We start from the raw sequence: 27675 nt of genomic DNA, 5'->3' as shown, positions 1-27675 counted from the left end.
ACAGCATCTCCAGGTAGGGCAATGGAAAGACCCCCTTGCCTGAGAACCCCAGCTGCCAATCAGTGTAGGCAATATTGAGCGAAATGGACCAACAGTCCGGCTGGGTGGAAGGTGGCTGCCTGTGGTGTTTTGGTTTTTTGGGGGGGGGGCATAATTCAGGGGTGGAGCATCACCCAGTTCACAGGTTCATCTCCAAAGCCACAGTGGCTGGGCAGGCCTCCCTGGTCAGAGGCAGACAAAATGCCCCCCCCCAGCACTTTGCACGTGCTCCAGTGTGGATGCTGCCCTGCCCATTCAAAGAACTGTACAGTTAGAAGGGACTCCCAAGGGTCATCTAGTCCTACCCTCTGGAGCAGCAGAATAAAAGGTTGTGACAGCCCTTCAGAGCTCTCATAGCACATCTCAGTCTCCTCTTCCCCAGGCTACACAAAATTGAAATACAGTGGTACCTCTGGTTACGTACTTAATTCGTTCTGGAGGTCCGTTCTTAACCTGAAACTGTTCTCAACCTGAAGTACCACTTTAGCTAATGGGGCCTCCTGCTGCTGCTGCGCCGCTGGAGCACGATTTCTGTTCTCATCCTGAAGCAAAGTTCTTAACCCGAGGTACTATATTTCTGGGTTAGCGGAGGCTGTAACCTGAAGCGTCTGTAACCTGAAGTGTATGTAACCTGAAGTGTCTGTAACCGGAGGTACCATACCACTGTACTTTATTGTCACTTGTACATAGCCAGCTCCTTCAACCATTCCTCATCAGGCTTGGTTTCCAGACCCTTTATCATCTTGGTTGCCCTCCTCTGCACACCTCCCAGCTTGTCAACATCCTTCTCAAATTGTGGTGCCCAGAACTGGACCCAGTATTCCAGGTTTGGTCTGACCAAGGCAGAATAGAGCGGGACTATGACTTCCCTTGATCTGGACACACTAGACTTCTGTTGATGCAGCCTAGAATAGGCTTAGCCTTTTTCGCTGCTGCATCACACGGTTAGCTTGTGGTCCACCGAGACCCCTGGATCCTTCTCACATGTACTACTGGCAATCCAGGTGTTCCCCATCCTAATCTAATTTTTCCTAGAATCATAGACTTGTCCAGGCTTGCGCCCCAGGGAAGTCACTTCAGTGCTGCTAACACAGCGGCTTGACTTCACACCCGAGACAGACAAACGGCAACAAGAATCGTAGAGTTGGAAGGGATCCTGAAGGCCATCCAGCCCAACCCCCTGCAATGCAGGGATCTCAACAAAAGCATCCCTGACAGATGGCCAGCTAACCTCTGCTTTAAAACCTCATGTAGAACCTTGGATTTCTTCCTATTGAAATCCATTTTGGGAGTTTTGGTCCAATCATATCCTCTGGAATCCTCACTCTGCCTTCTGCGGTAGCTCAGGTTGGTGGCCGCTGCTGCCGTGGATTGGCGGCCCTCTGCACATGCTCGGGCACCCTCTCTCCTTGAGTCCGAAGCCCTCTCCCCGGTCCTCGGGCCCCCAAACGGCCTCCGCCCTGGGAGGACTGGGCTGCCCGGCGAGCCTGCGGCTGCGGCGAGGGCGGGGATGAGCGCCGGCGCGCGCGCCAGTGGATGCGCACGGAATCCGGAGTGGCTCCGCCAGGGAGGGGGCGGCCCGGGCGCTCGCCTGCCTCCTCGGCGCGCTGCTGCTGCGCGCGTCCCTCCGACGGGCGGCAGAGAGGAGGAGCCGCGGCCGGCGCTGCTGCTGCTGCTGCTGCTCGTCGCCTCCGCCTCGTCGTGCGCGGCGCCAGCCGAGGAGCCCAACCCGAGCCAGGCGGCTGCGGCAAGAGCGCGTCCAGGTGAGCGGCTCCGGCGCGGGGCGAGGAGCGGCCGGGGCGGGAGAGCCCCCCGACGGGCGGGCGCGGCGGGGCTGCGCGGCGAGCCAGAGGCGCCTTCCGTGGGGCGGGAGGGGGGCAGAGGTGGGTGCAGGCTGTGCCGGGGGCGGGCGCGGGGGGGGGGAGAGGAAGGCCGGCTCTGCTGCCTAAATGCAGGCTGGAAGGGGGGGGGTGAGTTGCCCACAGGCGCCCTCGCAGGAGGGGAGCAGGGGGCACATCCACCCCTCCATCCCTCCTCCTGCTGAAGGGCAGGAGCCCTCCAGGATCGGGGCCCTGGGTTGGGGACGGGGCTCTCCGTCGCCCCTCCACCCAGCAAGCCCGCCTGTCCGGGACCGTCCGCGGGGCAAGGGAGCCGACGGGGCGGGCTGGCCGGGCTGATGTGCGCGCTGCTTTTACGCGCCCGCTCTCTCTCTCTCTCCGGGTCAGCTGCGCTCCGCGGAAGATGCGCGTGGTGTGGTGTTGGGGGGCTCTTTTCCCAAGAGGCCCTCTCGGCGTTCCGCTCTCTCCCCCTCCCGTGGCTTCATCTGGCAGTGCCAAACGCTCAGACGAGACGGTGCAAGGGCAGTTTGGATTCTGACTGGGTTCGAGGCGGCCAGAGTAGCCTTGGCCTCCCCTCCAATGACTCTGGTTGCGTTCTGAGAAGCGGGCGCTGCTCTTCTCTTGCATGCAGCTTGGCTGGCTGACTAGTCACCGAGGTTCCTTAGGCGCCTTGCCCAGGGGTCTGGCCTGCTTTGGGGCACGTGTGGACACCCTCAGTTTCTCCCCCCCCTCCTCCTTTCCCGGCATGTGGGTTGCTTTTAGGTTCTGAGGTGCTCCTTCTCACCTCGCCTGGGTCTTAAGAGTTACTGCGAGGCATTAAGGGTGGCCGGACTCTGCCTCGCCAGTCGGAGGCAGCGACGCTTCTGGATGCCAGTGGCTGGAAACCGCAGGAGGGAGATTCGCTCCTCTTGGGCTCCGATCCTGCTTGCTGGTTTCCCACAGGCAGGCTGGAGGGGATGAGCCCTTGGCCGGACCCGGCAAGTTCTTCCCACGTTCTCCTTCCACACGCTGTGACAGAGAAGGAGGAGAGGAACGGAGTGGGCGTCAGATCGGCCGTAAGGGGGGGGGCACCAGCTGTCCTCTGGGAGGAACAGGACAGCCTTTTCCATGGGGCAATTTGCACACCCACAAGCTCACATAGGGCAGAGGGAGAGGCTGTAGCAGAGCAGCCCAGAGAGGGGCATTTAAAACGCGCAAAGATTCACGGAGGCCAAAAAACGCATCTGACAGCCACAAGGCAGGGAGGTCTCTCCCTTCAACCTGCAGGTAAGGAAGGCGGCTCCCTCCCATCTCTGGGGCAGAGGGACTTGGGGGCTGGTTTCCTCCCTACTTGAGCCACCTGCCACCTTTCTGCCTGGGTGTTCAAAGCTCTTGCAGGCAATTTGGAATCTGCAGCTAGCCCTGAATACAGGCAGGGCCATTAACATGGATGGACTTTGTCATGCCCCTTGATTTCAATGGGTGTACTCTGAGTAGGGCTTGGGGGCAGGTGCAACCCACAGTATTTGCTCAGACCTGGGGCCTGGGTCTCTTTGTGTGTAGCGGCTCCCAGTTTCTTTCCAGGCTCAACTCGGACCGCTGCTCTTTGTTGACCTTGAAATCCCTCCCCAGCTGAGGAGGGGGAGACCAGAGGGTCCCCCAAAGGGTCCCCAAGGTCCATGTCATGTGCTTGTCCACGTTGCACCAGGATCCTGTCTCCTGCCCTCTGAGGGGTGGCTGGAGGGATGAAGAAGGGCCTTCTTGGTGGTGGCACCGCGACTTTGCAACACTCTCACTGCTTAGGAATCCCCAGGCTTCCCAGTCCTGCAAATGTGGCTTTTCTCCTGCTGCTTCATACCAGAAGGTTGTGAATTTCCCCTTTGCAATTTAAACTGGTTGAAGGGAAAGGGCACGTGAGCAGATAATAACATCTGGTACTAAAACAAGGCAGGAAAGCAAAGTGCCATGGTTTGCATTGGGCCCTGGGATCACCAAGCATGCCCCCCCCAGCAGGCTCTGAGGACAGAAGGCATTCTGCCCATGCCCCAAAGTGCTCTTGGTGCTCTGACTTCTCCTGGCCCCATGTCTTACTCGGGGGAAGAGTTTCACCGCCATTTGCCCAAAACCAAATCTGAAAGGTGGGCAGCTTTTCCTACCTTCGGGACCCGAAAGGAAGATGCTTCTGGGCTCAGGTGGGCCCCTGTTCCCCCCACCCTCACACGCCCTGCCTGGTGGATTCAGTGAGAGCCAGCTCACCCAGTCCAGCCTCCTCTTCTCACTGGTGCCTGTGGGAAACCAGCAAGCCCGAGAGCAGCTCTCCATTCCTGCACATTCCAGCAACTGGGATTCAGACGCACGGCTGCCTCTGACTGTGGAGAGCAAAGCGTAGCCATCACAGAATCGTAGAATGGGAGGGGCCGCAAGGGTCATCTGGTCCAACCCGCCCCCCCGCAAAGCAGGACTCTTTTGCCCAATGTGGAACTCGAACCCACAACCCTGAAGAGTTTCATGCCCTAGCAACTGAGCTATGTGCAGGGGCGGAGCAAGGTGGGGGCGGTAGGGGGCGAACCTTCCCAGGTGTCCTCGAGGGAGCTGACATTCAGCGCATCACCCACCCCCGACTCCCGCCTACCCCATCCATCTGGGGAAGGGCGGGAGCTGCTGCGCCCCCCCTTCCGCCTTCATTTATACAGCCCCGCGCTCCCAGGCTGGTGGAGGAGGCATGCAGGGAGAGGATGCGAAGGAGGCAGGCGAGCGAACAAGCAGGGGGGGGGAGGGAACTCTGGAGCAAAAAGCTGAACAACTTTGGCAAACCCTGGAATCCCCCCCCAAAAAAAGCTCAGTAAAAAGATTTCAATGTGGGGGGTGGGTGGCAATAAATTTTCTGCCCCGGGTACCACCTGACCATGCTACGCCACTGGCTATAAAGGTAAAGGGACCCCTGACCATTAGGTCCAGTCGTGACCGACTCTGGGGTTGCAGTGCTCATCTCGCTTTATTGGCCGAGGGAGCCGGCGTACAGCTTCCGGGTCATGTGGCCAGCATGACTAAGCCACTTCTGGCGAAGCAGAGCAGCGCACGGAAACGGCGTTTACCTTCCTGCCAGAGCGGTACCTATTTATCTACTTGCACTTTGACGTGCTTTTGAATTGCTAGGTTGGCAGGAGCAGGGACCGAGCAACGGGAGCTCACCCCATTGCGGGGATTTGAACCACCGACCTTCTGATCGGCAAGCCCTAGGCTCTGTGGTTTAACCCACAGCGCCACCCGCGTCCCTAGCTATAGGTGGCTATAGGTGAGCACAAAAGCTAGCAGCTACACAGAGCTCTCTCCTGCTCCATGAATTTGCTCGATCCTCTTTGAAAGCCACCCTCCTCCTCCTCCTCCTCCTCCTGCTCACTTTCTGCCATGGTGACTGTTGTGGGTTGTGGGTGTGCAGAGCTGTCCATGCGCCTCTTGCCGGGGCTGTGTTGTTCGCCACCCATCCAGCCCCGTGACTCAGGCGGCTTGTTGTTGAGGCTTTGGCTGGGGCTGTTTTGCTGCGAGCTGCTCAGGGGGTGGGGAGAGGGGGCTGTTTCTGTGCTTACCCTGGGATTTAGGAGCCTTGCTGACCCTGGGGCCAAGGCCGGCTCCAAGAGCCAGATGCCTCGGCAGGTCTGCTCCTGTCTCTCATATTTCCACCCTCTCTCTCTTCAACCCCTCACCTCTTGCCTGGCTCCTCTGAAGAAGCAGAGGGTCCTGCCCCCCCCCCGACAAGCACAGTGGATGCATGTCATAAGAACATTAGGAGGGTCTGCTGGATCCGGCCGCATCTAGTCCAGCAAGAGAGGGGCTTCGGGTGTTGGCATTTGACTGCCCTCTGGGTGGCCCACCATGGGTAAAGGTAAAGAAGGTAAAGGACCCCTGGACAGTTAAGTCCAGTCAAAGGCAACTGTGGGGTTGCAGCGTCCATCTCGCTTTCAGGCCGAGGGAGCTGGCATTTGTCCACAGACAGCTTTCCGGGTCATGTGGCCAGCAGGACTAAGCCACTTCTGGCGCAACAGAACCCTGTGGTGGAAACCAGAGTGCATGGAAACACCATTTACCTTCCCACCACAACAGTACCTATTTATCTACTTGCGCTGGCATGCTTTCAAAGTGCTAGGTTGGCAGGAGCAGGGACAGAGCAACGGGAGCTCACCCCGTCATGTGGATTCGAACTGATTGACAAGCCCAAGAGGCTCAGTGGTTTAGACCACAGCACCACCGTGTCCCATGCTGGGTGTACATTGCAGAGCCGTGAGGAACTCCTCTCTCTCGAGCCCCAGGTCAGTTCGATGAAATGGGACCAGAGGAAGCAGCTGCCTCAGACAGAGTCGGACCACCTTTATTTAATTTGTATTCTACCTTTCGTCCGAAGAACTCAGGGCAGGTTCACAGAATGAAACTGCAATGTACCTAATGAAAACAAGAACAAACCAATGCCCTCACCTCCCAAACTGGTCCATTGAGCTCTGGGTGACACTTCCATAAGCTCCTGGTGGGGGCTTTCAGACAGGGGGCTTCCCTCAGCCCTGCCTGCTTCTGATAGGGAGTGAACCGGGGTCTTCTGCAGGCAATCAGGGGGGCCCTACCAGTCTGTGACTCTGTCCCAGGGCTCAGGGTGCCCCCTCTGAGCAGCACCCCTCCTCCCAGGACTCCTCCAGCCAGGGAAGGGCTGCTTCTCAGCCGCAGAATGCCCCAGGTTCAATTCCTGACATCTCCGGGTACGGCTGGAGGGACTCCGTGCAGAGCAGCTTCCCATATTTCAAGCCTGACTCCAGAATGGGATTCCCTCGTCTCCTTTGAGAACAACTTGCATGCTGCCCATCCGGGTGGAAATGGCCCGTTTTCCTGGCAAAACAGGTGGAGGAAGATGCCTCGCACCCAGTGCCGGATTTACGTATAAGCTAAATAAGCTCTAGCTGAGGGTCCCACTCTCTTGGGGGGCCCCAAAAAAATTAAAGGAAAAACAAACTGGAAGTACATTTCCAAAATATAAGATAAAAAAACAAATATAATAAAACCTACATGCAGCAACCGTGTTTTGTGTTGCGTAGGCTCCTATGATGTAAGTCATGGGCCCCGCCTACTCGTCTGCTCCCTCAAATATCACTGGTTTGCTCCTTTTAGGGTGCCTACATTCTGTATGGAATTTGCATTCTGAATGGACTATTCAACAATTGCTTTGATAAAATATATATTTTGTGATGTGCAAATGGCTTGAGATACCTATTAGGTCCATAAATTTTCATATAGCATATATTCGACACAAAAAACACCTGTGACAATTTGTTGTGGACAAAGGACAGCTGGACATATCAAGGGCCCCATGACCTTCAGGAGCTGAGGGCCTCACCAAACCTCAATCCGGCCCTGCTTGCACCCTTGGTTATTTCACAGAGTGGGGGGGCATTCCCTCAGCCACGCTGGCACCCTTCCCCGTCGATGCTGCCAGGCACGTGAAGTTTGTACTGGAGGCAGCAGACGGGCCCCGACTGGGTGCAAAACGTACAAGTCGCAGCCTATTTATTTATATATCGCATTTCACAGAAACGCATCTGTGCTCAAAGCTGTTCAGAAGCAGCCACAAGCTAGAGGCCTTTCTAAGCCTTGTTTGCGTATGGATGGACCGAATGCATTTTAATTCTCTGGTTTCCCCCCCTTTAAAGAGCTCAACGTGGCTTGCATAGTCTTCCCTGTTTTATCATCACAACAGTCCTGTGGGTAGGCCCCCCCAAGGCCCCCCAGCAAGCTTCATGGCTGAGTGGGGATTTGAATCCTGCTCCCTCCCAGGTTCTAATCTGACACTCTAACCGCTACACCACACTGCCTCTCTGGGGACTGCCATATTTCTCCTCATTTAGTCCCCACAGCAACCCTGAGATGTAGGTTAGGCTGAGAGAGGCAGTGTCTGCCCCCCCCCCAAGGTCACCCACTGGAGGGGGATTTGAACCTTGGCCTCTCCCAGGTCCTAGTCTGACACTCTAATCATTACGCCACACTTCCCTTTCCTCCACTCTTTCCAGGCATGGCCAGCACTTTAAAGCTCTGTGTCCGAGCAGCCCCTCTTTTTTTGCTGCAGAGCTTTCCCCATGAAAACACACTCTTTAGCGCTCAGTCGGAGCAAACATCAGTCCGTGGAAGCCCTGAATTGCTGTTTGCTCCAGTTGAGCACTAAAGAGTGGAGGGGGGGGTTGTGGGAAAAGCTCTGGAGCAAAGACAAAAATGCCTTTAAGTGCAGACTTGTGCCTGGAAAGAGTGGGGCAAAAAGGTATGTGATGATAAGCCCTGGCTGTCTGGTTCCTGACGTCTTTTGATTTCTGTATAGCTGAGACCATCCCTGGGCAGGTATAGCTGGCCTGAATCTCACGGAGTGTGGAGCTGTCCCAGCCCTGCAAAACCACTGTTGTGGGCTAGGCTCCCATGGGACGCTGCAACCTGCTAGATGCTCGCAGGGTGTCCCAGCCACCCCGACCATCAGCTCCCCAGCTGGTTCCTGAGCCTTTGGAGAGCAGGAGCCAGGAAGGAGGGGACTTTCCTGCCCTGGCCGCTGGGCCATTGCAATGCCAACCTGGTGATGCATTGCACTGGAGGCAAACCTGCTGTCCTGTTCTACAATAGCTTTGTAAAGAAGCATTTTGGTTTCCCTGCGAATGTCCAGGTCCTCAAACACTCTGCACTTCATTCGGGAGAAAGCCGCACTCACAGAGCTCTGGACCCTTGTGGGAAGACAGACAAACTAATGCCAGTGTACTGGAAGAAGCAAAGATCACCAGTGTTGAAGCAATGATTCTTCAACGTCAACTTCGTTGGACTGGTCATGTTGGGCGGATGCCTGATGATTGTCTGCCGAAGCAACTACTCTATTCTGAACTTAAAAATGGAAAGCGTAATTGTGGTGGTCAACAAGAGGTTTAAAGATGCTCTGAAGGCAAATCTAAAAAAAGGTAGTATAAGCACCGACAACTGGGAAACACTGGCCTGCGAGCGCTCCAATTGGAGAACAGCCTTGACTAAAGGTGTCATGGGCTTTGAAGACACTCGAACTCAGGACGCAAGGGAGAAACGTTCTAAGAGGAAGGTACGCTTGGCAAATCCACACCGGGATCAACTCCCACCCGGGAACCAATGTCCCCACTGTGGAAGGACGTGTGGATCCAGAATTGGCCTCCACAGTCACTTACGGACTCACTGTTAAAACCGTGTTTATGGAAGACAATCTTACTTGGCTACGAGGGATCGCCAAAGAAGAAGAAGAAGAAGAGCTGTCCCATTCTGGCAGCCCTCTGTGCCTCAAAGGTGTGGCTGGCGGGGGACTTGGGGTGCTCCAGGAAAAAGCCTTTCTGCCCTCCCCCCGGGTCAGCCATAGGTCATGGGCTCAGGCAAAGAATCCTGACTTCCCGGCTTCTCTGCATGCCAGAGATAAGAGGAGCCCTGCAAAGATCTACAAAGATCTGAAAGGGGCGTTGGCTCCCCCGGGGGGCGGGCTCTTTGCCTCTCAGTGCCTCCCAGCTTCTAATGGGCCCTGTTGATGTGTCAATCCTAGAAGCAGAGAATCCTCGAGCTGGGAGGAAACCCAAATGCCATCTAGTCCACCCACCCCCCGCAATACGAGTTTTCTAAGCATGGAGAAGAAATGTGCAAATGTTTAGTGAGCCTTTAGAGGGCTATTGGATCATTTCTTCATTGTTTAAAACACTTTATGACCCGCCTGTCATCCATTTGGGTACCCAACTACCCACCCACGGTTGGGGTGCAATGAGTAATCCTGCTAGCAAGACCCCCCCCTCGCTTTCGGCCGTAAGAACATGAGACGAGCCTCCTGGATCAGGCCCATGGCCCCTCCTTGGGAAGTAACTGCCCCTGATCAGGGCTGGATTTGATGCGGCCCTCAGCTACTGACGGTAATGGGGCCCTTGATATGTCCAGCTGTCCTTTGTCCACAACAAATGGTCACTGGTTTTCGTGTTGAATAGATGCTATATATGGTCATTGATGGACCTAATACAGTGGTACCTCGGGTTAAGAACTTAAATCGTTCCGGAGGTCTGTTCTTAACCTGAAACTGTTCTTAACCTGAAGCACCACTTTAGCTAATGGGGCCTCCTGCTGCTGCCGCGCTGCCAGAGCACGATTTCTGTTCTCATCCTGAAGCAAAGTTCTTAACCCGAGGTACTATTTCTGGGTTAGTGGAGTCTGTAACCTGAAGTGTCTGTAACCTGAAGAGTCTGTAACCCAAGGTACCACTGTACCTCAAGCTATATGCATATGTTGTCATGCAACCAGTCCATTTAGAATGTAGGCACCCAATATATAGAAAGGAGCAAACCAGTGATATTTGAGGGAGCAGGCTAGCAGGCAGGGCCCATGACTTACATCCGAGGAGCCGACACAACACAAAACATGGTTGCTATATGTAGGTTTTATTTTATTTGTTTTTTATCTTATATTTTGGAAATGTACATCCAGTTTTTTCCCTTTAAATTTTTTGGGGGCCCCCAAGAGAGTGGGGCTCTAAGCTATAGTTTGTTTAGCTTATACGTAAATCTAGCACTTAAATCAGCATCTTAAAAAGCAGAGACAAAGCTTTGCCAACAAAGGTCCGTATAGTTAAAGCTGTCGTTTTCCCAGTAGTGATGTATGGAAGTGAGAGCTGGACCATCAAGAAGGCTGATCGCCGGAGAATGGATGCTTTTGAATTCTGGTGCTGGAGGAGACTCTTGAGAGTCCCATGGACTGCAAGAAGATCAAACACATCCATTCTGAAGGAAATTAGCCCTGAGTGCTCACTGGAAGGACAGATCCTGAAGCTGAATCTCCAAGACTTTGGCCACCTCAGGAGAAGAGAAGACTCCCTGGAAAAGACCCTGATGTTGGGAAAGATGGAGGGCTCAAGGAGAAGGGGACGACAGAGGACGAGATGGTGGGACAGTGTTCTCAAAGCTACCAGCATGAGTTTGACCAAACTGCGGGAGGCAGTGGAAGACCGGAGTGCCTGGCGTGCTCTGGTCCAGGGGGTCACGAAGAGGCAGACACCGCTAAACGACTAAACAACAACAACAAATCCAGCACTGGCCCCTGATCATTCTGTGCCCACTTTTGCACCCATGTGTGCCCCCATACCCATAGCTTTGGGTCATTCAGGCACCTGAGCAAAAAGCGTTGGGTTGCTATCTGGGTGCCAGCTGATGGCGCGTCAAACAGGGGCTGCAGAATGGGTGCCCGTCGATTGGGAAGGGTGGGTCCTTGCAGTGCTTGCCAGACCCAGCACCGCAGCAGCCGTGTGTGTCCCCCTTCTCCCCAGCCCCCACCACCGGCACGTCCAGACTGTGTCATCCGCGTGAGGCCTCCACCCGCTCCGCAAGGAACTGCTGGGCTCGGCAGAGGACTGTCAGCCCGATTGACATCCTGCTTCTACACCTGTCGACCGACCGGCCCCCTCGGGGAAGGGTGCCGTTGAGGTGCCAGCCTGCATTCGGCCCTGTCTCTTCACATCCCTGCCGAGGTGGTTTCAGGAAGGGCGTTGCGACTGCACGGATGCGACACTGCGGAAAGAGAGCTTGTCAGGGCACAAGTGCCCAGGGCTGAGCTCTGCTGTGCTTCTTCAAAGAGGCAAGGATGGGCAGGTCAGCTGGCAGGAGAATACCCCAAAGAGCCTCATAAGAGACTGCTGGATCAGGCCATTGGTCTATCTAGTCTAGCATTCTGTTCTCACGGCGGCCAAAAAGACACTTCTGAAGGAGCGTCTCCACCTCCATCGTTCTGCCCGGACACTGAGGTCCAGTGATGAGGGCCTTCTGGAGCTTCCCTCGCTACAAGAAGCCAAGTTACAGGAAACCAACCAGAGGGCCTTCTCGGTGGTGGCACCCGCCCGGTGGAACGCCCTCCCACCAGATGCCAAGGAGATAAAAAAACCCTACAGTTATACCTGTAGTTGCATTAGGTTCATGCTGCAGATTTTCGGGTTGCAAACCCGGCAAACCCAGAAGTGTAAACTTCTGCCACGTGTGCATGCACATAAGTGTTCTGTGCTCTTCACGCATGCGCAGGAGCACTCTATTGTGTCATGCGCACGCGCAGAAGTGGCATTCTATTTACGGACTTTTTGGGGTGCAAATGGTACCCCGGAACAGTTCACATCCATAGGTAGAGGTAAAGGTAAAGGTGAAGGGACCCCTGACCATTAGGTCCACTCGTGACTGACTCTGGGGTTGCGGCTCTCATCTCGCTTTACTGGCCGAGGGTCAGTAAAGCTTCCAGGTCATGTGGCCAGCATGACTAAGCCGCTTCTGGTGAACGAGAGCAGTGCACGGAAATGCCGTTCACCTTCCCGCCGGAGTGGTACCTATTTATCTACTTGCACTTTGACGTGCTTTCAAACTGGGAGCAGGGACCGAGCAAGGGGAGCTCACCCCGTCACGGGGATTCAAACTGCCGACCTTCCGATCAGCAAGTCCTAGGCTCTGTGGTTTAGACCACAGCGCCACTTGCATCCCTATAAGTAGAGGTACCACTGTATATAACTTTTAGAAGACATCTGAAGGCAGCCCTGTGTCGGGAAGTGTTTAATGTTTGGTGTTTTATTATGTTTAGATATATGCTGTAAGCCACCCAGGGTGGCTAGGGAAACCCAGCCAGCCAGATAGGCAGGCTGTTGTTGTTGCTGTCGTTGTTGTTGGAAATCTGCAAACAGGATTCCAGGCCAAGAACCCTGTCCCCTCCTGTGGCAGCGGCAGACCTTGGGGTTTCAAACTGGCTGAGCTCCCTTAAGTCCACCTCTTTGTGGCTTCCAGCAACTGGCACTCAGAAGCCTCACTGCCTCTGACCACAGAGGCAGAGCAGAGCCATGGTGCCTGGGAGCCATCGGCCGCCCTCTTCTCCCCCTCCTCTTGCCACCTTTGGGAGCAAGTTTCCTCCAAAGGCATGGCTTCTTCAATAAGAGGTTTAAAGCTCTACGTCCACTTGCTCTTTCTTTTTTGCAAAAACCCAGCTCTTTAAAGCAGAATTGCAAAATATATATATATGGCAATTTGGTTTGCCCATGGATTGCCATTTGTTCCGATTCTGCTTTAAAGAGCAGGTTTCTGCAGGGAAGGCTCCAGAGAAAAGAAAGAGCACAGCGTTTTAAAGCTCTGGCTGTGCAGAAGGAAGGTAAGTGGGGATAAGTCCATAGTTGAGGAGCGTTCAGGACCATTGCTCAGGCTTTTAGGATTTTTAAACACCAAGTTCCCCTGGGGAAGAGGCAGAGCCCCTCTCTGGATGCAGGCGGCTCACTCTTCCTCCTCCAGTTAAGGCGGGGGTTGTGTGCTTGCCTGAAACCCAAGAGAGTTGCTGCCAGTCTGAGCAGGCAATACTGAACTAGATGGACCACTGGTCTGGGTTTTCTGGAGAGAAGCGAGGCAGTTTGGCTGGCCTCAGAGGAGCAGCCTGTGCAAGACGGGGCGAGACTTGGTGACTTTGCCTTGTCTTCCTGCTTCCCTCCCAGCGCACTCCAACCGCCAGCTCAGCTCAGCCTGGGTGACAGTGACGACCCGCCAAAGTCCTGCTCTCACCGGAGAGTGGCAGGAGGGTAGTTTCTTCTTGGCTGCGTGTGCTGTGCGCTCGTGCATGATCCCGTCTCGCTGGAGGGAGAGCTCCTCGCGTCCTTGCTCCAACTGGGACGCTGGAGCGGAAACCGTCACCTCCCGCGTCTCCTCGTCCTCTTGTCACATCGATTGCACGGGACGCTTCTCCCCGACTGAGCTCGGAGGGAGCTGGGCGCCTGACGGGATCCGCTTTCTAACTTGGTCACCAGGCTGTGCGGTGCTGGGGGGTGGGGGTGCCGGGCGACCTGCCCCAGAAGCAAATGACACAACTCTGGCTTGTTGGAAACAGAAAGCTGCCTTACTCTGAGTTAGAGCAATGGAGCTCACCATTCCCTAGGCCGGGGGTTCCCAAAGAGATGGGATTCCCCAGGAGGGGTTGGCAAGGGGTGGGTGGGTGTTGAGGACCACCCGGCTTCATAAGGAGAGCCTACAGGACCTGCAACCTTGCTTGTGATTGGCATCACACTCCAACCAACCGAGTTATCCAGGAAGTTCCGACCACTTTGCCCATTGAATTAGGGCGAGATGTTTCAGGGCCAACTCTCTGGGGAGCATCACAACAACAACAACAACAACAATTATTTATTATTTATACCCCGCCCATCCGGCTGGGCTTCCCCAGCCACTCTGGGCGGCTTCCAACAAAATATTAAAATACAGTAATGCATCAAAGCGGAGGCTCCAAGACCTTGGCCACCTCATGAGAAGAGAAGACTCCTTGGAAAAGACCCTGATGCTGGGAAAGATGGAGGGCACAAGGAGAAGGGGACGAGATGGTGGGACAGTGTTCTTGAAGCTACCAGCATGAGTTTGACCAAACTGCGGGAGGGAGTGGAAGACAGGAGTGCCTGGCGTGCTCTGGTCCAGGGGGTCACGAAGAGGCGGACACAGCTAAACAACTAAACAACAACAATGCATCTAACATTAAAAGCTTCCCTAAACAGGGCTGCCTTCAGATGTCTTCTAAAAGTCTGGTAGTTGTTGTTCTCTTTGACATCTGGTGGGAGGGCGTTCCACAGCGCAGGTGCCACTACTGAGAAGGCCCTCTACCTGGTTCCCTGTAACCTCACTTCTCGCAGGGAGGGAACTGCCAGAAGGCCTTCATCACTGGATCTCTGTGTCCAGGCTGAACGATGGGGGTGGAGACGCTCCTTCAGATATATAGGACCGAGGCTATTTAGGGCTTTAAAGGTCAGCACCAACACTTTGAATTGTGCCCAAAAACATACTGGGAGCCAGGTCTTTTGAAAAGGAGATGACCTCTTGACTCTCCGTCTGGGATTTGTGAGCTGTGATCTCAGCATCGCAGGGGGGGGGGTTGACTAGATAACACCCAGGGGTCCCTTCTATGATTCTATGGCCTGTGAGGAATGAATGCATGGGGGGTGGGGTGATACCGTGTGTCCCTCCAGGACAGGGTTTGCCAAACCCAAGCCTCCTGCTGTTTTTCGGACTACAACTTCCACCATCTCTAGCTAGCAGGACCAGGCGCCGGGGTGATGGGAAGTCCAAAAGCAGCGGAGACCCAGGTTTTGGAAACACTGATCCAGGAGAAAAGCCCAGAAAGTGGGGGATTCTTCCTGCTGCCCCCATGTGCATATCTGTGACAAGAGATGGCAGGGCCGCAGTTCCCAAAAGGGGAGCCATAGCCCCACCCCATAGGGAATTCTGCCCGAAATTTTCCATAAGTTTACTGAGGGTCAAGGAGTCCTTTTCTGCAATAGCTCGGGGCGCCTAATGACCCTGTTTGTTTATTGCTTGCTCTTATCTCCCCACAACCCTTCCCTTAATTGCAGGCAAGTCTAGTCTGACCTCCTTCCAGATTTTGCTGGACTCGCTTTGCTTGCTAGGGATTATCTGGCCCAAGGACTGGTGGAGAAGTGGGACGGAGGCGGCTGTTTGCTTTTCTCTCCGCCTGTGGCCTCCGAGGGTGGCCGGGAGGGCAAATGGGGGAGCTGGCCAGGCGTGGGCATGGGAAACCCCCATATCATGCCGTAGAAACAGCCAAAGAGAGCGCAGGTAGATGTGGGGAGGTGATAAGGATCAGACCAGAACTCCAGGGTCAGGGAGAGGAGTTGTGGTGCTCTAGAGCAGGGGTCAGAAAACTTTTTCAGCAGGGGGCTGGTCCACTGTCCCTCAGACCTTGTGGTGGGCTGGATTATATTTTGAAAAAAGTAGAATGAATTCCTATGCCCCACAAATAACGCAGAGATGCATTTTAAATAAAATGACACATTCTACTCACGTAAAAACATGCAGATTCCTGGACCGTCCGCAGGTCAGATTAAGAAGGCGATTGGGCAGGATCTGGCCCCTGGACCTTAGTTTCCCTACCCCTGCTCTAGAGAGATTTCCCCTCCCGAATCTCCCCAGGAAGGATCACCTGGCACCTTCCTCAAACACCTTTAGGCACCTGGTGAAAACCTTCATCTCCAACCAGGCCACTGGCTAATGGATATCCGATGCCCTTTAAAATGTGCTGGATGTCTGTGTGGGACTCTCGGTTTGTTTTAGTTTTCATATCTATTATGAATTTTGCGGTTTAGGGAAGTTTTTAATGTTTGGTGTGTTTTTAATACAGTGGTACCTCGGTTTAAGGACAGTCCTGTTTACGAACAATTCCGTTTACGAACTCCGCAAAACCGGAAGTAGTGTCCCAGTTTGCAAACTTTACCTCGGTCTACAAATGGAATCCGAACGGTGGAAGGCCACTGGTAGCGGGAGGCCTCATTAGGGAAAGTGCGCCTCAGTTTAAGCACGGTTTTGGTTTAAGAACAGACTTCTGGAACGGATTAAGTTCATAAACCCAGGTACCAATGTACAGTGGTACCTTGGGTTACATATGCTTCAGGTTACAGACTCTGCTAACCCAGAAATAGTTCTTCAGGTTAAGAACTTTGCTTCAGGATGAGAACAGAAATCGTGCTCTGGCAGCAGCGGGAGGCCCCATTAGCTTCAGGTGGTACTTCAGGTTAAGAACAGTTTCAGGTTAAGAACGGACCTCTAGAACGAATTAAGTACTTAACCCAAGGTACCACTGTATTCTGTTGGGAGCTGCCCAGAGTGGCTGGGGAAACCCAGTCAGGGGGGGGTATAAATACTATTATTATTATTATTATTATTATTATTATTATTATTATTATTAAATGATTGATGTCGTGAACCACCCTGAGGCCTATGGATGGAGGGCGTTATGCAAAGTTAATTAATTAATCATTGTTGTGGAGCCCTGCAGCACCTGCCCCCCATCCCCCGCTCGCCTTGGCACCCAGGGCAAGGGAAATGGTGGCCAGTGGTGGACTTTGGGGTTTCAGATTTCGGCAGCGCCCTGCACGATGCCTCCCACAATCGTTGCTTAGAATCATAGAATCCTAGAGTTGGAAGAGACCCCAAGGGCCATCGAGTCCAACCCCCTTCCAAGTAGGAAACACCATCAGAGCACTCCTGACATATGGTTGTCAAGCCTCTGCTTAAAGACCTCCAAAGTAGGAGACTCCACCACACTCCTTGGCAGCAAATTCCACTGTCAAACAGCTCTTACTGTCAGGAAGTTCTTCCTAATGTTTAGGTGGAATCTTCTTTCTTGTAGTTTGGATCCATTGCTCCGTGTCCGCTTCTCTGGAGCAGCAGAAAACAACCTTTCTCCCTCCTCTATGTGACATCCTTTTATATATTTGCTTCGCCCTCTTAACTTGGTGCCTAGAGTGGGCAAAGCAGTCGCTGTCCCCTAACCATAGCTGTCAACGTTTTCCCTTTTTTTAAGGGAAATCCCCTTATTCCGAATAGGATTCCTTGCAAGAAAAGGGAAACGTTGACAGCTATGCCCCTAACCCTGCCTCTGTGGCCAGTGGCGTAGCAAGGTCAGGTAGTACCCGGTGCAGAAAATTTATTGTCACCCCCACGCACATTGACATTTTTATTTTGTTTTTTGCCTGCAAAAATGGTATGACTTTATTTCATATTTTGGGGGGGAACCAGAGTTGCTGACACCCGGGGCGAACCGCACCCACCTTGCTCCACCCGTCTGTGGCTGCCCACTGTGATGCCAGCCTCGTTGGCCAGATCCGGCCCCCTCTTTTGACGTCCTCCCTCCGTCTCCCCATCCTGCTGACCCTCTTTCTCTCCGCTCCGTTCTCCAGGTTCCTCCTGCAAGAGGCCGTCGGACGGAGCCTGCGACGGAGGCCAATGTGGAGGTTCCTGCTTCTCCTCTGCCTGCCCCCTCTGGGCTCCGGGACGCCTCCCGGCCCCCGCCTGCCAGCGGGGCTCAGCAACAACTCCAGCCATGGGCTCCAGGCCCCCGGCACGTCCCCCACCCCCCCACCGGTGACCCCCACCCTGCTGCCCACCCACAGCGAAGCCCCTGGTTTGTCCCTGAACCTGGGGCTCAACTTCAAGATCAAGGTTCGGGGCAAGGGCCGGGCGGGCGAGGGGCCGGCCAGCACGAAGCCCCCCGCCCAGCCAGCTGCCCCCACCCACTCCCAGCCGCCGGGTGCCGGTCGCTTCTGGGCAGAGGCCCTGGGGGGCTCCGGGTGGCAGGCTAGCATCCCTGCTGAGGAGCTCCCCCCTGGGCCGGGCGGGTGGGCTTGGGGTGGCCCCCCGGCACCCGCCGACCCCGACCTCCCGGGCCCCGGACCCACCCCTCAGCACCCACTGACGCTCTGGCCCAGGCTGACGGAGAAGGTCTTGGCTGCCCCCGTGGGGGAAGACAGCAAGGAGCTGGAGTTCAAGATCGACATTGACCTGACGGCCGGGCTGGGCAAGGAGGGAGGCCTGGCACCCAACGGCAGCAGTGGTGGCACTGCCAGGCGGTACCCGCTGCTCCCTGGCCTCCGGGTCGGGATCTCGGAGATTGCCAGCAAACTGGGGGGACCGGGTGAGTATCTGTTGCACGGGGAGGGAGGGAGGCCAACAGTAGGGGGCGCTGGAGCCCATGACTAGGAAGAGGTGCCTCCTCCTAGCTTCGCCCCATCTTCCTCCTGCCCGCTGAGTTCCTCCAGAGTTGAACTGTGGAACTCCCCGCTGCAGTGACGGCCAACCCATTTGGAAGGCTTTAAGAGAGGGTTGGAGAAATTCATGGGGCAAAAGAGGCTTGCCATAGCTCTGCTCTGCCTCTCGGTCGCTCAGAGCTGGAGAGAGTTGCTGCTCCGCTCGGATCCCATTTGCAGATTCCCCATTGGGAAATCTGGTCAGCCACTGGGAGAGCAGGTCTCTGGTCTAGATGGGCCCCTGGCCTGATCCTGCAGGGTGGCTGGTGCCCCTTGGGAGGGGTAGCAAGAATACTAGTGACAAGTATATTTCACAATTTTTAAACAGGAAATCTATGATTAATAATAATAATAATAATAATAATAATAATAATATTGTATTTATACCCCGCCCTTCCCGGTTCAGAAAACCGGGCTCAGGGTGGCTAACAACAAATTTAAAACACTTAATTGATGCAACAAAAGACAGCATAAAATACAGTATAAGACCTGGATAACAATAAATTCAGAATTCAAAAATCAATTTAGGGGGGAAATCCATCCAATAAACATGAGATGATCCCCAGGGCTACCTGGCTAAATGAGTCCTACTTGGGCCAGCGAGGAGACCAGGGGATAATTAGCTGTGGGATCCCAGAGCGGGGAATCTTCATAAAAGGGGGAGGGAAGGAAGGGGAATAAAAGATCAGGCTAAATTCAAATTGAAAGCCAGGCGGAATAGCTCTGTCTTACAGGCCCTGCGGAAGGAGGTTAAATCCTGCAGGGCCCTGGTCTCCCGGGACAGAGCATTCCACCAGGTCGGAGCCATCACTGAAAAGGCCCTGGCCCTGGGGGAGGATAGTCTGGCTTCCTTAGGGCCCGGGACCTCTAAACTATGATGGAGTCACAAATAGTACAATTCAATCAATTGCATGTGCCAAATTAAAACAAGTAGTCAAATAATATCATAGAGGCAAACAAGCCTTTCAGCTGAATTTTCCATTTAAAATTTTTGAAATAGACTTGTGACTAATATATTCTTATTAGCCGCCTTTTCCCTGTGATTGTTTAGAGTTTGTCTATTTTTGCAACCCAGGGGATTTCCTTTGTTACACCTTGGGAGGGGTAGGGCGGGAGGCCAGGAGGCCAACAGCAGGGGGCACCAGAGCAGAGCTAAGCCATTATATCTTCGTCTTCCTCAGGCCGTGCCACCCTCTGGACTGGCTGCCAAGGGGGCAGGGCAGGTGGGGGCTGGCTGGGTTCCAAGAGGGAGGTTGGCAGGACGGCTCCCCGGTTACTCTAATGGAGCAGCCTCCATTGAGTTGGCACAGAATGACGCTGAACCCTGGAAGATCCCAGGGAAACAAAAGCAGGGCAGATATCGACTGGCATCTTCCAGTGGTTTGCAGCAGCTGGTCGTTGCAGCCTCCAGCTGAGGAGGGCACAGCTTGGCCATCCTGGCTAGGAGCCCTCGACAGCCGTTGGCCATGCCACGCTCTACCTGAAGCCGCTGCTCCCTCTCCAGCTCGGCTGTGTGGCACAGCCATCTTTGCCCAGGCCTGCCGTGGCGCAGCGGGCAAGAAGCAAGGCCTCTCTCGCAATGGAGCCAGGCAGAGGAGAGAAGCATCTCCTCCGTGGCCGGACAAAGGGGATTCCTTAGGGATTCTTCAGCCATGATTGGACTAGATGAGTCTTGGGGGTCCCTTCCAACACCACAGTTCTGTAAAAAACAAAAATCTGGCCTTATTCCCTTATGGGGAACACAAGAGCCCTTATAGAGTCCTTTGTAGGTTCTCCATCGGTTGGAGAAAAGAACAGAGGCCAAGCAGAGAATATTGAGAAGCGAAGCAGCTCGTAAGCCTGATCTCTATTGATCTGTTGCAACAGGGTGCTCCCCTCACACACAGGAAAGGAGGAGGACCCAGAACAAAGGTGTGCCCCCCCTTATATAGACATTTTAAATTGCCTGCCCTGGAGCTCAAGACCACCCCCAGAAACATCATACCTACATCACTGAAAAGGTGGTCTACAACAGAAATCTGACTGCGTTGTTTACCTCCTGTCTGGCAGGTTACCTGTTCATGCTTACTCGATTGGATACCCTGGGGAGCCTGGCCAGTCTTTTGTAATGATAAATACTTAGTTCCTGAGCCAGGTCACAGGCTCACCCTATTCAAACACAGACATACCCTTAAGGCAGGATTTGTGAAGGAAAAGACAATGGGGAGGCTTTTCCATTTTCCTGCGACCTTGCAGAGAAATTATTTGGGGTCAATTTGGGAGGGACAAAATGGTTTCAGGGCTTTTTCTGTGGGGTTTCAGACATATGGTTTATATATGCAGTTATGAACATTTATCTTTTATATATAAGACCTTACAGTTTTTTATTTCACTTCTAATCTGCTTTGCAAGTGTCTGGGAGGGTCTGGCATTGGTCTAGGTGCCTGATGGCCTCGTGGCGGGACGGAAAGAGGGGAGCAGCGCCCCCGAGCCCCTCTCAATTCTCCGCTTCTCCCCTCAGGCCTATTTGGATCCACGCTTCCGCCAGAGCCTCCTGAGTGGAACGTCACAGGCAGCGCCGGGGAGCAACCTGGGGGCTCCTACCCCACCCCAGAGCAAGGTGAGAATGTCAGAGAGGCAGGCGAGGGAAGATGGGAGGGAGAGTTGGTCCCAAGATGCTCACCTGAGCTCCAGGCTCCAAAGGATGGAGGGGCTCGCAGGTCAAAGGTCAAAGGCCTGGAAACGATGCCTTATGAGGAACGGCTAAGGGAGCTGGGCATGTTTAGCCTGGAGAAGAGGAGGTTAAGGGATAATATGATAGCCATGTTCAGATATATAAAAGGATGTCACATAGAGGAGGGAGAAAGGTTGTTTTCTGCTGCTCCAGAGAAGCGGACACGGAGCAATGCATCCAAACTACAAGAAAGAAGATTCCACCTAAACATTAGGAAGAACTTCCTGACAGTAAGAGCTGTTCGACAGTGGATTCCAGCATCCTCTTCCCACAGTGGATGAATTGTTGACTGTGGGAAACCCGCAAGCAGGATCTGAGCACGAGAGCAGCTCTCCCCTCCTGAAATGGTTTTCAGAAGCACTGCCCGCTCCGGCTGTGGAGAGCAGAGCAGAGCCAAAATCTGACTCACAGCCAGAATCTTTCTAATCCCCCTTTCAAGCCATCCAGTTTGGTGGCCATTGCTGCCTCCTGCTGGAGGGAGTTCCATAGTTTAACAGATGTGAACTTTTAGAGCAGATCACTACAAGACATGTCTCTGAAAAAATGTACACATCACTTGGGAGGATAGGTGAACTAATGCCAGTGAAGACAGGCAAACTAATACCAGTGTAGTGGAAGAAGCAAAGATCACCAGTGTTGAAGCAATGATTCTTCAGCATCAACTTCATTGGACTGGTCATGTTGGGCGGATGCCTGATGATCGTCTTCCAAAGCCACTCCTCTATTCCAAACTTAAAAATGGAAAGTGTAATGCTGGTGGTCAACAAAGAGGTTTAAAGACTCTCTCAAGGCAAATCTAAAAAATGTAGTATAAACACTGACAACTGGGAAACACTGGCCTGTGAACGCTCCAGTTGGAGAACAGCCTTTATCAAAGGTGTCATGGGCTTTGAAGACACTCGAATTCAGGACGCAAGGGAGAAACGTGCTAAGAGGAAGGCACGCTTGGCAAATCCACACCAGGATTAACTCCCGCCCGGAAACCTGTGCCCCACTCAGTGGTGGAGGAAGGGGGCAAGGGGAGTGCACCACTCCGGCATCATCAGGGATGGGGGTACCAAGGCGGTCGAGCCCCCCCAGAAACGCATCATGCCCCCCATGCGCCGGGCACCACGCCCCCAGGATGCATGCCACACCCCTGCGTGCGACCTGCCACACCCTGTGCACCAGACATGCTCCCATCTGCTCTCTGCCCCTGGTGTTGAAGCATGCAACTTCGCCACTGGCCCCACTGTGGAAAGACGTGTGGATCCAGAATTGGCCTCCACAGTCACTTACGGACTCATTGTTAAAACCGTGTTTACGGAAGACAATCTTACTCGGCTACGAGGAAGAAGAAGAAGAAGAAGAAGAAGAAGAAGAAGAAGAAGAAGAACGAACACCCTGAAGCATGTTTAAATGAAACAGAAACAAGGTCCAACTTGAAGCCAAAATACTTTTATTCTCTTAACTCTACAAATATCGATCTCTCCCCTGCCCCTCTGAGCCTCCCCGGCTGCTCTCTCCCACAGTGCAAGACTTGCCGGCATCTGGCATCGCTCACCTCCTCTGGACGGGCAGTGGCTTGACCAGGAAGCTCTCGATGTGCTCGAAAATGGTGTAGGGGTCCTGGTCCGCGTTCAGGAAGATGGCTTCCTCGTAGTAGTCCTCCAGCTCCGTCACCTGCCGGTTGTAGATGTCTGCCTTCTTCTCCACCAGGCTGGGAGCATCCCTGGGGTTCCGCCGCAGGCGCTGGTGCACGTCCTCGTCGGCCGGAGGCTTGAAGATGGTGTGGTACCTCTCCCCCGAGACGGGGTCGGTGGCCCGCTGGCAGATGCGCTGCAAGGCCACCTCGGTGGGCAGGTTGAGGAAGAAGACCCGGTTTGGCTCGAAACCCGTGTGCTTGAAGAGGTCCGCCTGGTCCACATCGCGGGGGAAGCCGTGCAGCACCCAGCCGTTGGTCAGGCAGTCCCGCTCAGAGAGCCGGTCCTTGAGGACGCTCAGAGCGACGCTGTCTCTCACGGGGTAGCCGCTCTCAAAGAAGGGCTTGATGAGCTCGCCCACCGCCGTCTTGGCCGCCACCTTTTCCCGCAGCAAGTCGCCAAAGAAGATGTTGACCAGCCCGTACTTCTGGGCCAACAGAGCGGCCTGCAGCCTCTTGCCGCAGCCGGGGGGACCTAGGAGCAGCACTCGGGGGCTGAAGGGGGCGTCCGAGTGCGGGCGGCTCTGCACGAAATTCAGGACCTGGGCAAAGACGTCCACGCAGGGCTGGTCGGCGTTGATGACCTTGTGGCACCCCTCGTACGCCTGGATGATGCCCGGCAGGTTGCGGTGGCTCTCCAGGAGGCGCCTGGCCGTGGCTGGTGCCGAAACGCCCTCCGGCCTCACCAGGCGCTTCTGGACGGCGAAGTCGACCGGCCAGTCGAAGGTGGTGTGGTAGACCTCCTGGGTGAGCGGGTCCAGCAGCTTGCCCAGGTTCCTCTCCATCAGAACGGTGTCCGGAGCGGAGAGGACCACCACGTGCCGGGGGGCGATGCCCGTGGACTGCAGCACCAGGGCCTGGCTCCTCGTCTCGGGGAAGCCGTCCAGCACCCAGCCCAGCTTGATGCAGTCCACGTCGTTCAAGCGCTCCTCCAGGAGGGCAGCCCACAGATCATTGGGGATCTGCTTCTTTTGATCCCGTAAGGCCATGGCCTCGCTGGATCTCTTGAGAAGCTTGCTGCGCATGAGGTCCTGGGGACAGAGGTACGTGGCGCTGAGGTGCTTGCAGATCCAGCGGGAGATGGTTGTCTTCCCAGAGGCTGGAGGCCCCACGACGAAGATCTTGGGCACCTCGTCATTGTCCCTCTTCAGGTGGGCGATCATGAAGTCGATGGGGTTCTCGGGCTGATAGACCAGGAGGTCCTCCATCAGGCTCTGCATGAGCTGGAAGATGTTGTGCTTCTCGGCGTAGACGGCCATCGCCGGAGGGACTTGGTGGGGCTTGGTCGTGACGTCCATCTCTCCCTGTCGATGCCACTGGAGCAGAAAGCCAGGTTCTCAAGCAGGTGTTGTGTTCCGAGGTCGCCCAGCAGCGACTGGTGACATCACCATCCGTAAAAGCGGAACACGGAACAACGCACAGCCCTCGGAGCGCAGAGACATCCTGAGCGCAGCCTGGCCGCTGTTTTTATTGATTAGGACCAAGTAGCAATTAAAGCCATGGTTTTCCCAGTAGTGATGTATGGAAGTGAGAGCTGGACCATTAGGAAGGCTGATCGCCAAAGAATGGATGCATTTGAATTCTGGTGCTGGAGGAGACTCTGGAGAGTCCCATGAACTGCAAGAAGATCAAACCTATCCTTTCTGAAGGAAATCAGCCCCGAGTGCTCACTGGAAGGACAGATCCTGAAGCTGAGGCTCCAAGACTTTGGCCACCTCATGAGAAGAGAAGACTCCCTGGAAAAGACCCTGGTGTTGGGAAAGATGGAGGGCACAAGGAGAAGGGGAGGACAGAGGACGAGATGGTGGGACAGTGTTCTCGAAGCTACCAGCATGAGTTTGACCAAACTGCGGGAGGCAGTGAAAGGCAGGAATGCCTGGCGTGCTCTGGTCCAGGGGGTCACGAAGAGTCGGACACGACTAAACAACTAAACAACAACAGAGTAGCAATTTATCGTACTTGCTGAGCACAGGTGCCTGTTTAGTTTTTAGTTGCTGATATTCCCTGAGTTGTTTTCATTAAAAAGATTTTGTTAAAGTCTTTTCATAATACAGTAAGAGAAATTCCTCTAAGTAAAAACAAAAGCAAGGAGAGAAAGAGAAAACACCAAAGGAAAACCCCCAAAATAGCAGAAGACAAAAGAGAAGAAGAGAAGAAAAATAAAAATGATTTTTTGTCTGTCAGGTACACAACAGAAATTGTTCAAGATATTCACTCTAGAATGGCACCCAACTGATCTACTTTCTAGTAGGCAATATTTACCCAAATGGATTGATTCATTTCCCTTTTTACACAAAAAATCCAAAAGGGGTTCTGTTGTTGTTGTTGAATGTCAGCAATACAGTCATACCTCGGGTTACAGACGCTTCAGGTTACACGTTTTTGGGACACGGACGTGCCAAAACCCGGAAGAATGGGTTACTTCCGGGTTTCAGCACTCACGCATGCGCAGAAACACTAAATTGCACTTTGCGCATGTGCAGAAGCGCCGAATAGCAACCCGCGTGTTTGCAGACGCACCACTGCGGGTTATGGACACTGCAGGTTGCGAACGTGCATCCCACACGGATCACGTTCGCAACCCGAGCGTCCACTGTAGTTTTTCTCTCCAGTAACTTCAACAACCATTCCTCCATATTAAACAGTAATAAATATTTCCATCTTTGTCCACACAAGACTCTCTGCATTTCCATTTCCTGTTGTATTTGCCACAGTTTTCCATCTTGATTTTGGGGGAGGAAGGCTCTTCCATTAACACTTCTCCCATTCTGTTTCCAAGAAAAGCTGCAGAGGCTTGACAGCTTTCCTCACTAAATTCACTCCAAATTTTACACCAACACCTCCTTTCTTTCTCAACTGTCTCTCTCTCTGCTGGCTCAGGGTGTCTTTTCATATAGCCATCCATGGAACACCTGTGTGAAGGACTTCTTTAAAAAATAAGAAACCCGGGAATGGTAGTTTGCTAAGGTTGCTGGGAACTGGAAGTCCTGCAAGGGATAGACTACAGTTCCCATGATTCTTGGGATATAACAAAGCTATAACAAAGGTGGCATTTTTCCATCTCCGCCAAGCTAAGCCGTTGGCCCCTTACCTCTCTCGCCCTGACCTAGCCACTGTGATCCACACGACGGTCACCTCCAGACTGGATTATTGTAACTCGCTCTACGTGGGGCTGCCCTTGAGACTGACCCAGAAACTCCAGTGGGTGCAGAATGCCGCGGCGAGACTCCTTACGGGGTCCTCGCTGCGAGATCACATTCACCCGGTGCTATACCAACTGCACTGGCTCCTGGTGGAGCACAGGATCAGGTTTAAGGTGCTGGTTTTAACCACTAAAGCCCTATATGGCCTAGGACCCTCGTTCCTACGGGACCGCCTCTCCTGGTATGTCCCACGGAGGACCTTATGGTCTTCAAACAAAAACATCTTGGAGGTCCAAGGCCACAGGGAGGTTAGGCTGGCCTCAACCAGAGCCAGGGCTTTTTCGGCCGTGGCCCCGATCTGGTGGAACGCTCTGTCACAAGAGACTAGGGCCCTGTGGGACTTGACATCTTTCCGCAGGGCCTGCAAGATGGAGCTGTTCCACCAGGCTTTGGCCAAGGCACAGTCTGACCCCCTCCTTTGGTAATCCTCACAGAAATCTAGCCCAATGGTTGCCACTAATTTGATTTGAACTGATTTTATAATAAATTGATTTTATAATGTTGTTACTTTACTGTTGTTAGCCGCTCTGTGCCCGGCTTCGGCTGGGGAGGGCAGGATCTAAATAAATTATTATTATTATTATTATTATTATTATTATTATTATTATTAGGGGGGATGTGCTTTAAAGAGATGATATTTGTTGTTGGTCCAGGAAGAGCAGGAGCCTGGAGCTCAGTGAGCAGAACTGAGAGCAGGAGGTGTTTGCTCTGGCTTCCTGTGTGCTTAGGAGAGGCCCAGGGCCTCTGCAAACAGCACCCGGCGGGGGCCTCTGTTGCTCCAGACAAGGCATCCCACCTCCTGGCTGACCTCCATCTCAGCTCCCTTGGAAAGGGCTGCATTGCAGGAGACTTTGTGCAAATATCAGAAGTATCCCAGGACCACTGATTCAGGGGGTCGACCCTGCCCTCTTCTGCCAGGTCAGTTGGGGTGGATTTACTCAGTCCGCAGAGGGGCTGATTCTCCAGTTGTCCTTGCCCACCTGCAATAGCTCCCCCCATGCTCCCCCCCCCCATGTTTCAGGCCAAATGGGAATCCTTTCTTCCTGTCTGAATTCTTTCCCAATAATCCTCCCCTTTGAGCCCTTAAAGGGTCTCTTCAAATGCAAATCTTCAAAACGAGCCATCAGTATGGAAGAAGCAAAGATGACCAGTGTCGAAGCGATGATTCTTCAACATCAACTTCGTTGGACTGGTCATTTTGTGCGGATGCCTGATGATCGTCTTCCAAAGCAACTGCTCTCTTCCGAACTTAAAAATGGAAAGCGTGGTCAACAAAAGAGGTTTAAAGACTCTCTCAAGGCAAATCTAAAAAAATATACCGTATTTTTCGCTCTACAACACGCACCAGACCATAACACGCACGTAGTTTTTAGAGGAGGAAAACAAGAAAAAAATACTCTAAACGAAACAGTGGATGTATGATTTTTGTGGTTCATGCTGTGGCCACAGACATGTGATCTGACAGTGAGTTTGGAGTAGCTCAATGCAAAAATCCTGAGGATCCATGTGGATCCATGCTTTGTAACCACGTTTTTGCACTACTGCAGCCCCAGGCAACAGTGGGTGCGTGATTTGGGGGGGGGCAGGCTGTAGCCATGGACATGCTATGTGATCTGATGGTGAATTTGGGG

At 53.8% G+C, this 27675-nt stretch overlaps 2 protein-coding genes across 2 annotated transcripts in view; one reads left to right on the top strand and one right to left on the bottom strand.

Annotated features, from left to right (window-relative positions):
- Window positions 1–1575: 1575 nt before the first annotated feature.
- The window catches only part of PRRT4 (proline rich transmembrane protein 4), a gene marked incomplete at its 5' end in the record, with an annotated part of 31392 nt that continues 5292 nt past the window's right edge, over window positions 1576–27675 (top strand). The window contains 3 exons of the mRNA XM_082238792.1: window positions 1576–1802; window positions 17602–18335; window positions 20948–21046. Coding sequence (XP_082094918.1) covers window positions 1576–1802; window positions 17602–18335; window positions 20948–21046 — 1060 coding nt within the window. The remainder of the gene's footprint in view (window positions 1803–17601; window positions 18336–20947; window positions 21047–27675) is intronic.
- On the bottom strand, window positions 22584–24193 carry LOC309541336 (adenylate kinase 8-like). Its single transcript, XM_082239109.1, has one exon. It carries the CDS (start codon window positions 24137–24139, stop codon window positions 22700–22702), a length of 1440 nt encoding a protein of 479 aa, XP_082095235.1. The 5' UTR covers window positions 24140–24193; the 3' UTR covers window positions 22584–22699.

This window comes from Podarcis vaucheri (genome assembly GCF_965113315.1).
Source record: "Podarcis vaucheri genome assembly, chromosome: 10".
NCBI classification, from domain to species: Eukaryota; Metazoa; Chordata; class Lepidosauria; order Squamata; family Lacertidae; genus Podarcis; species Podarcis vaucheri.
Note: the sequence above shows the minus strand (reverse complement) of the source record. Positions and strands in the feature narration are given on the sequence as shown.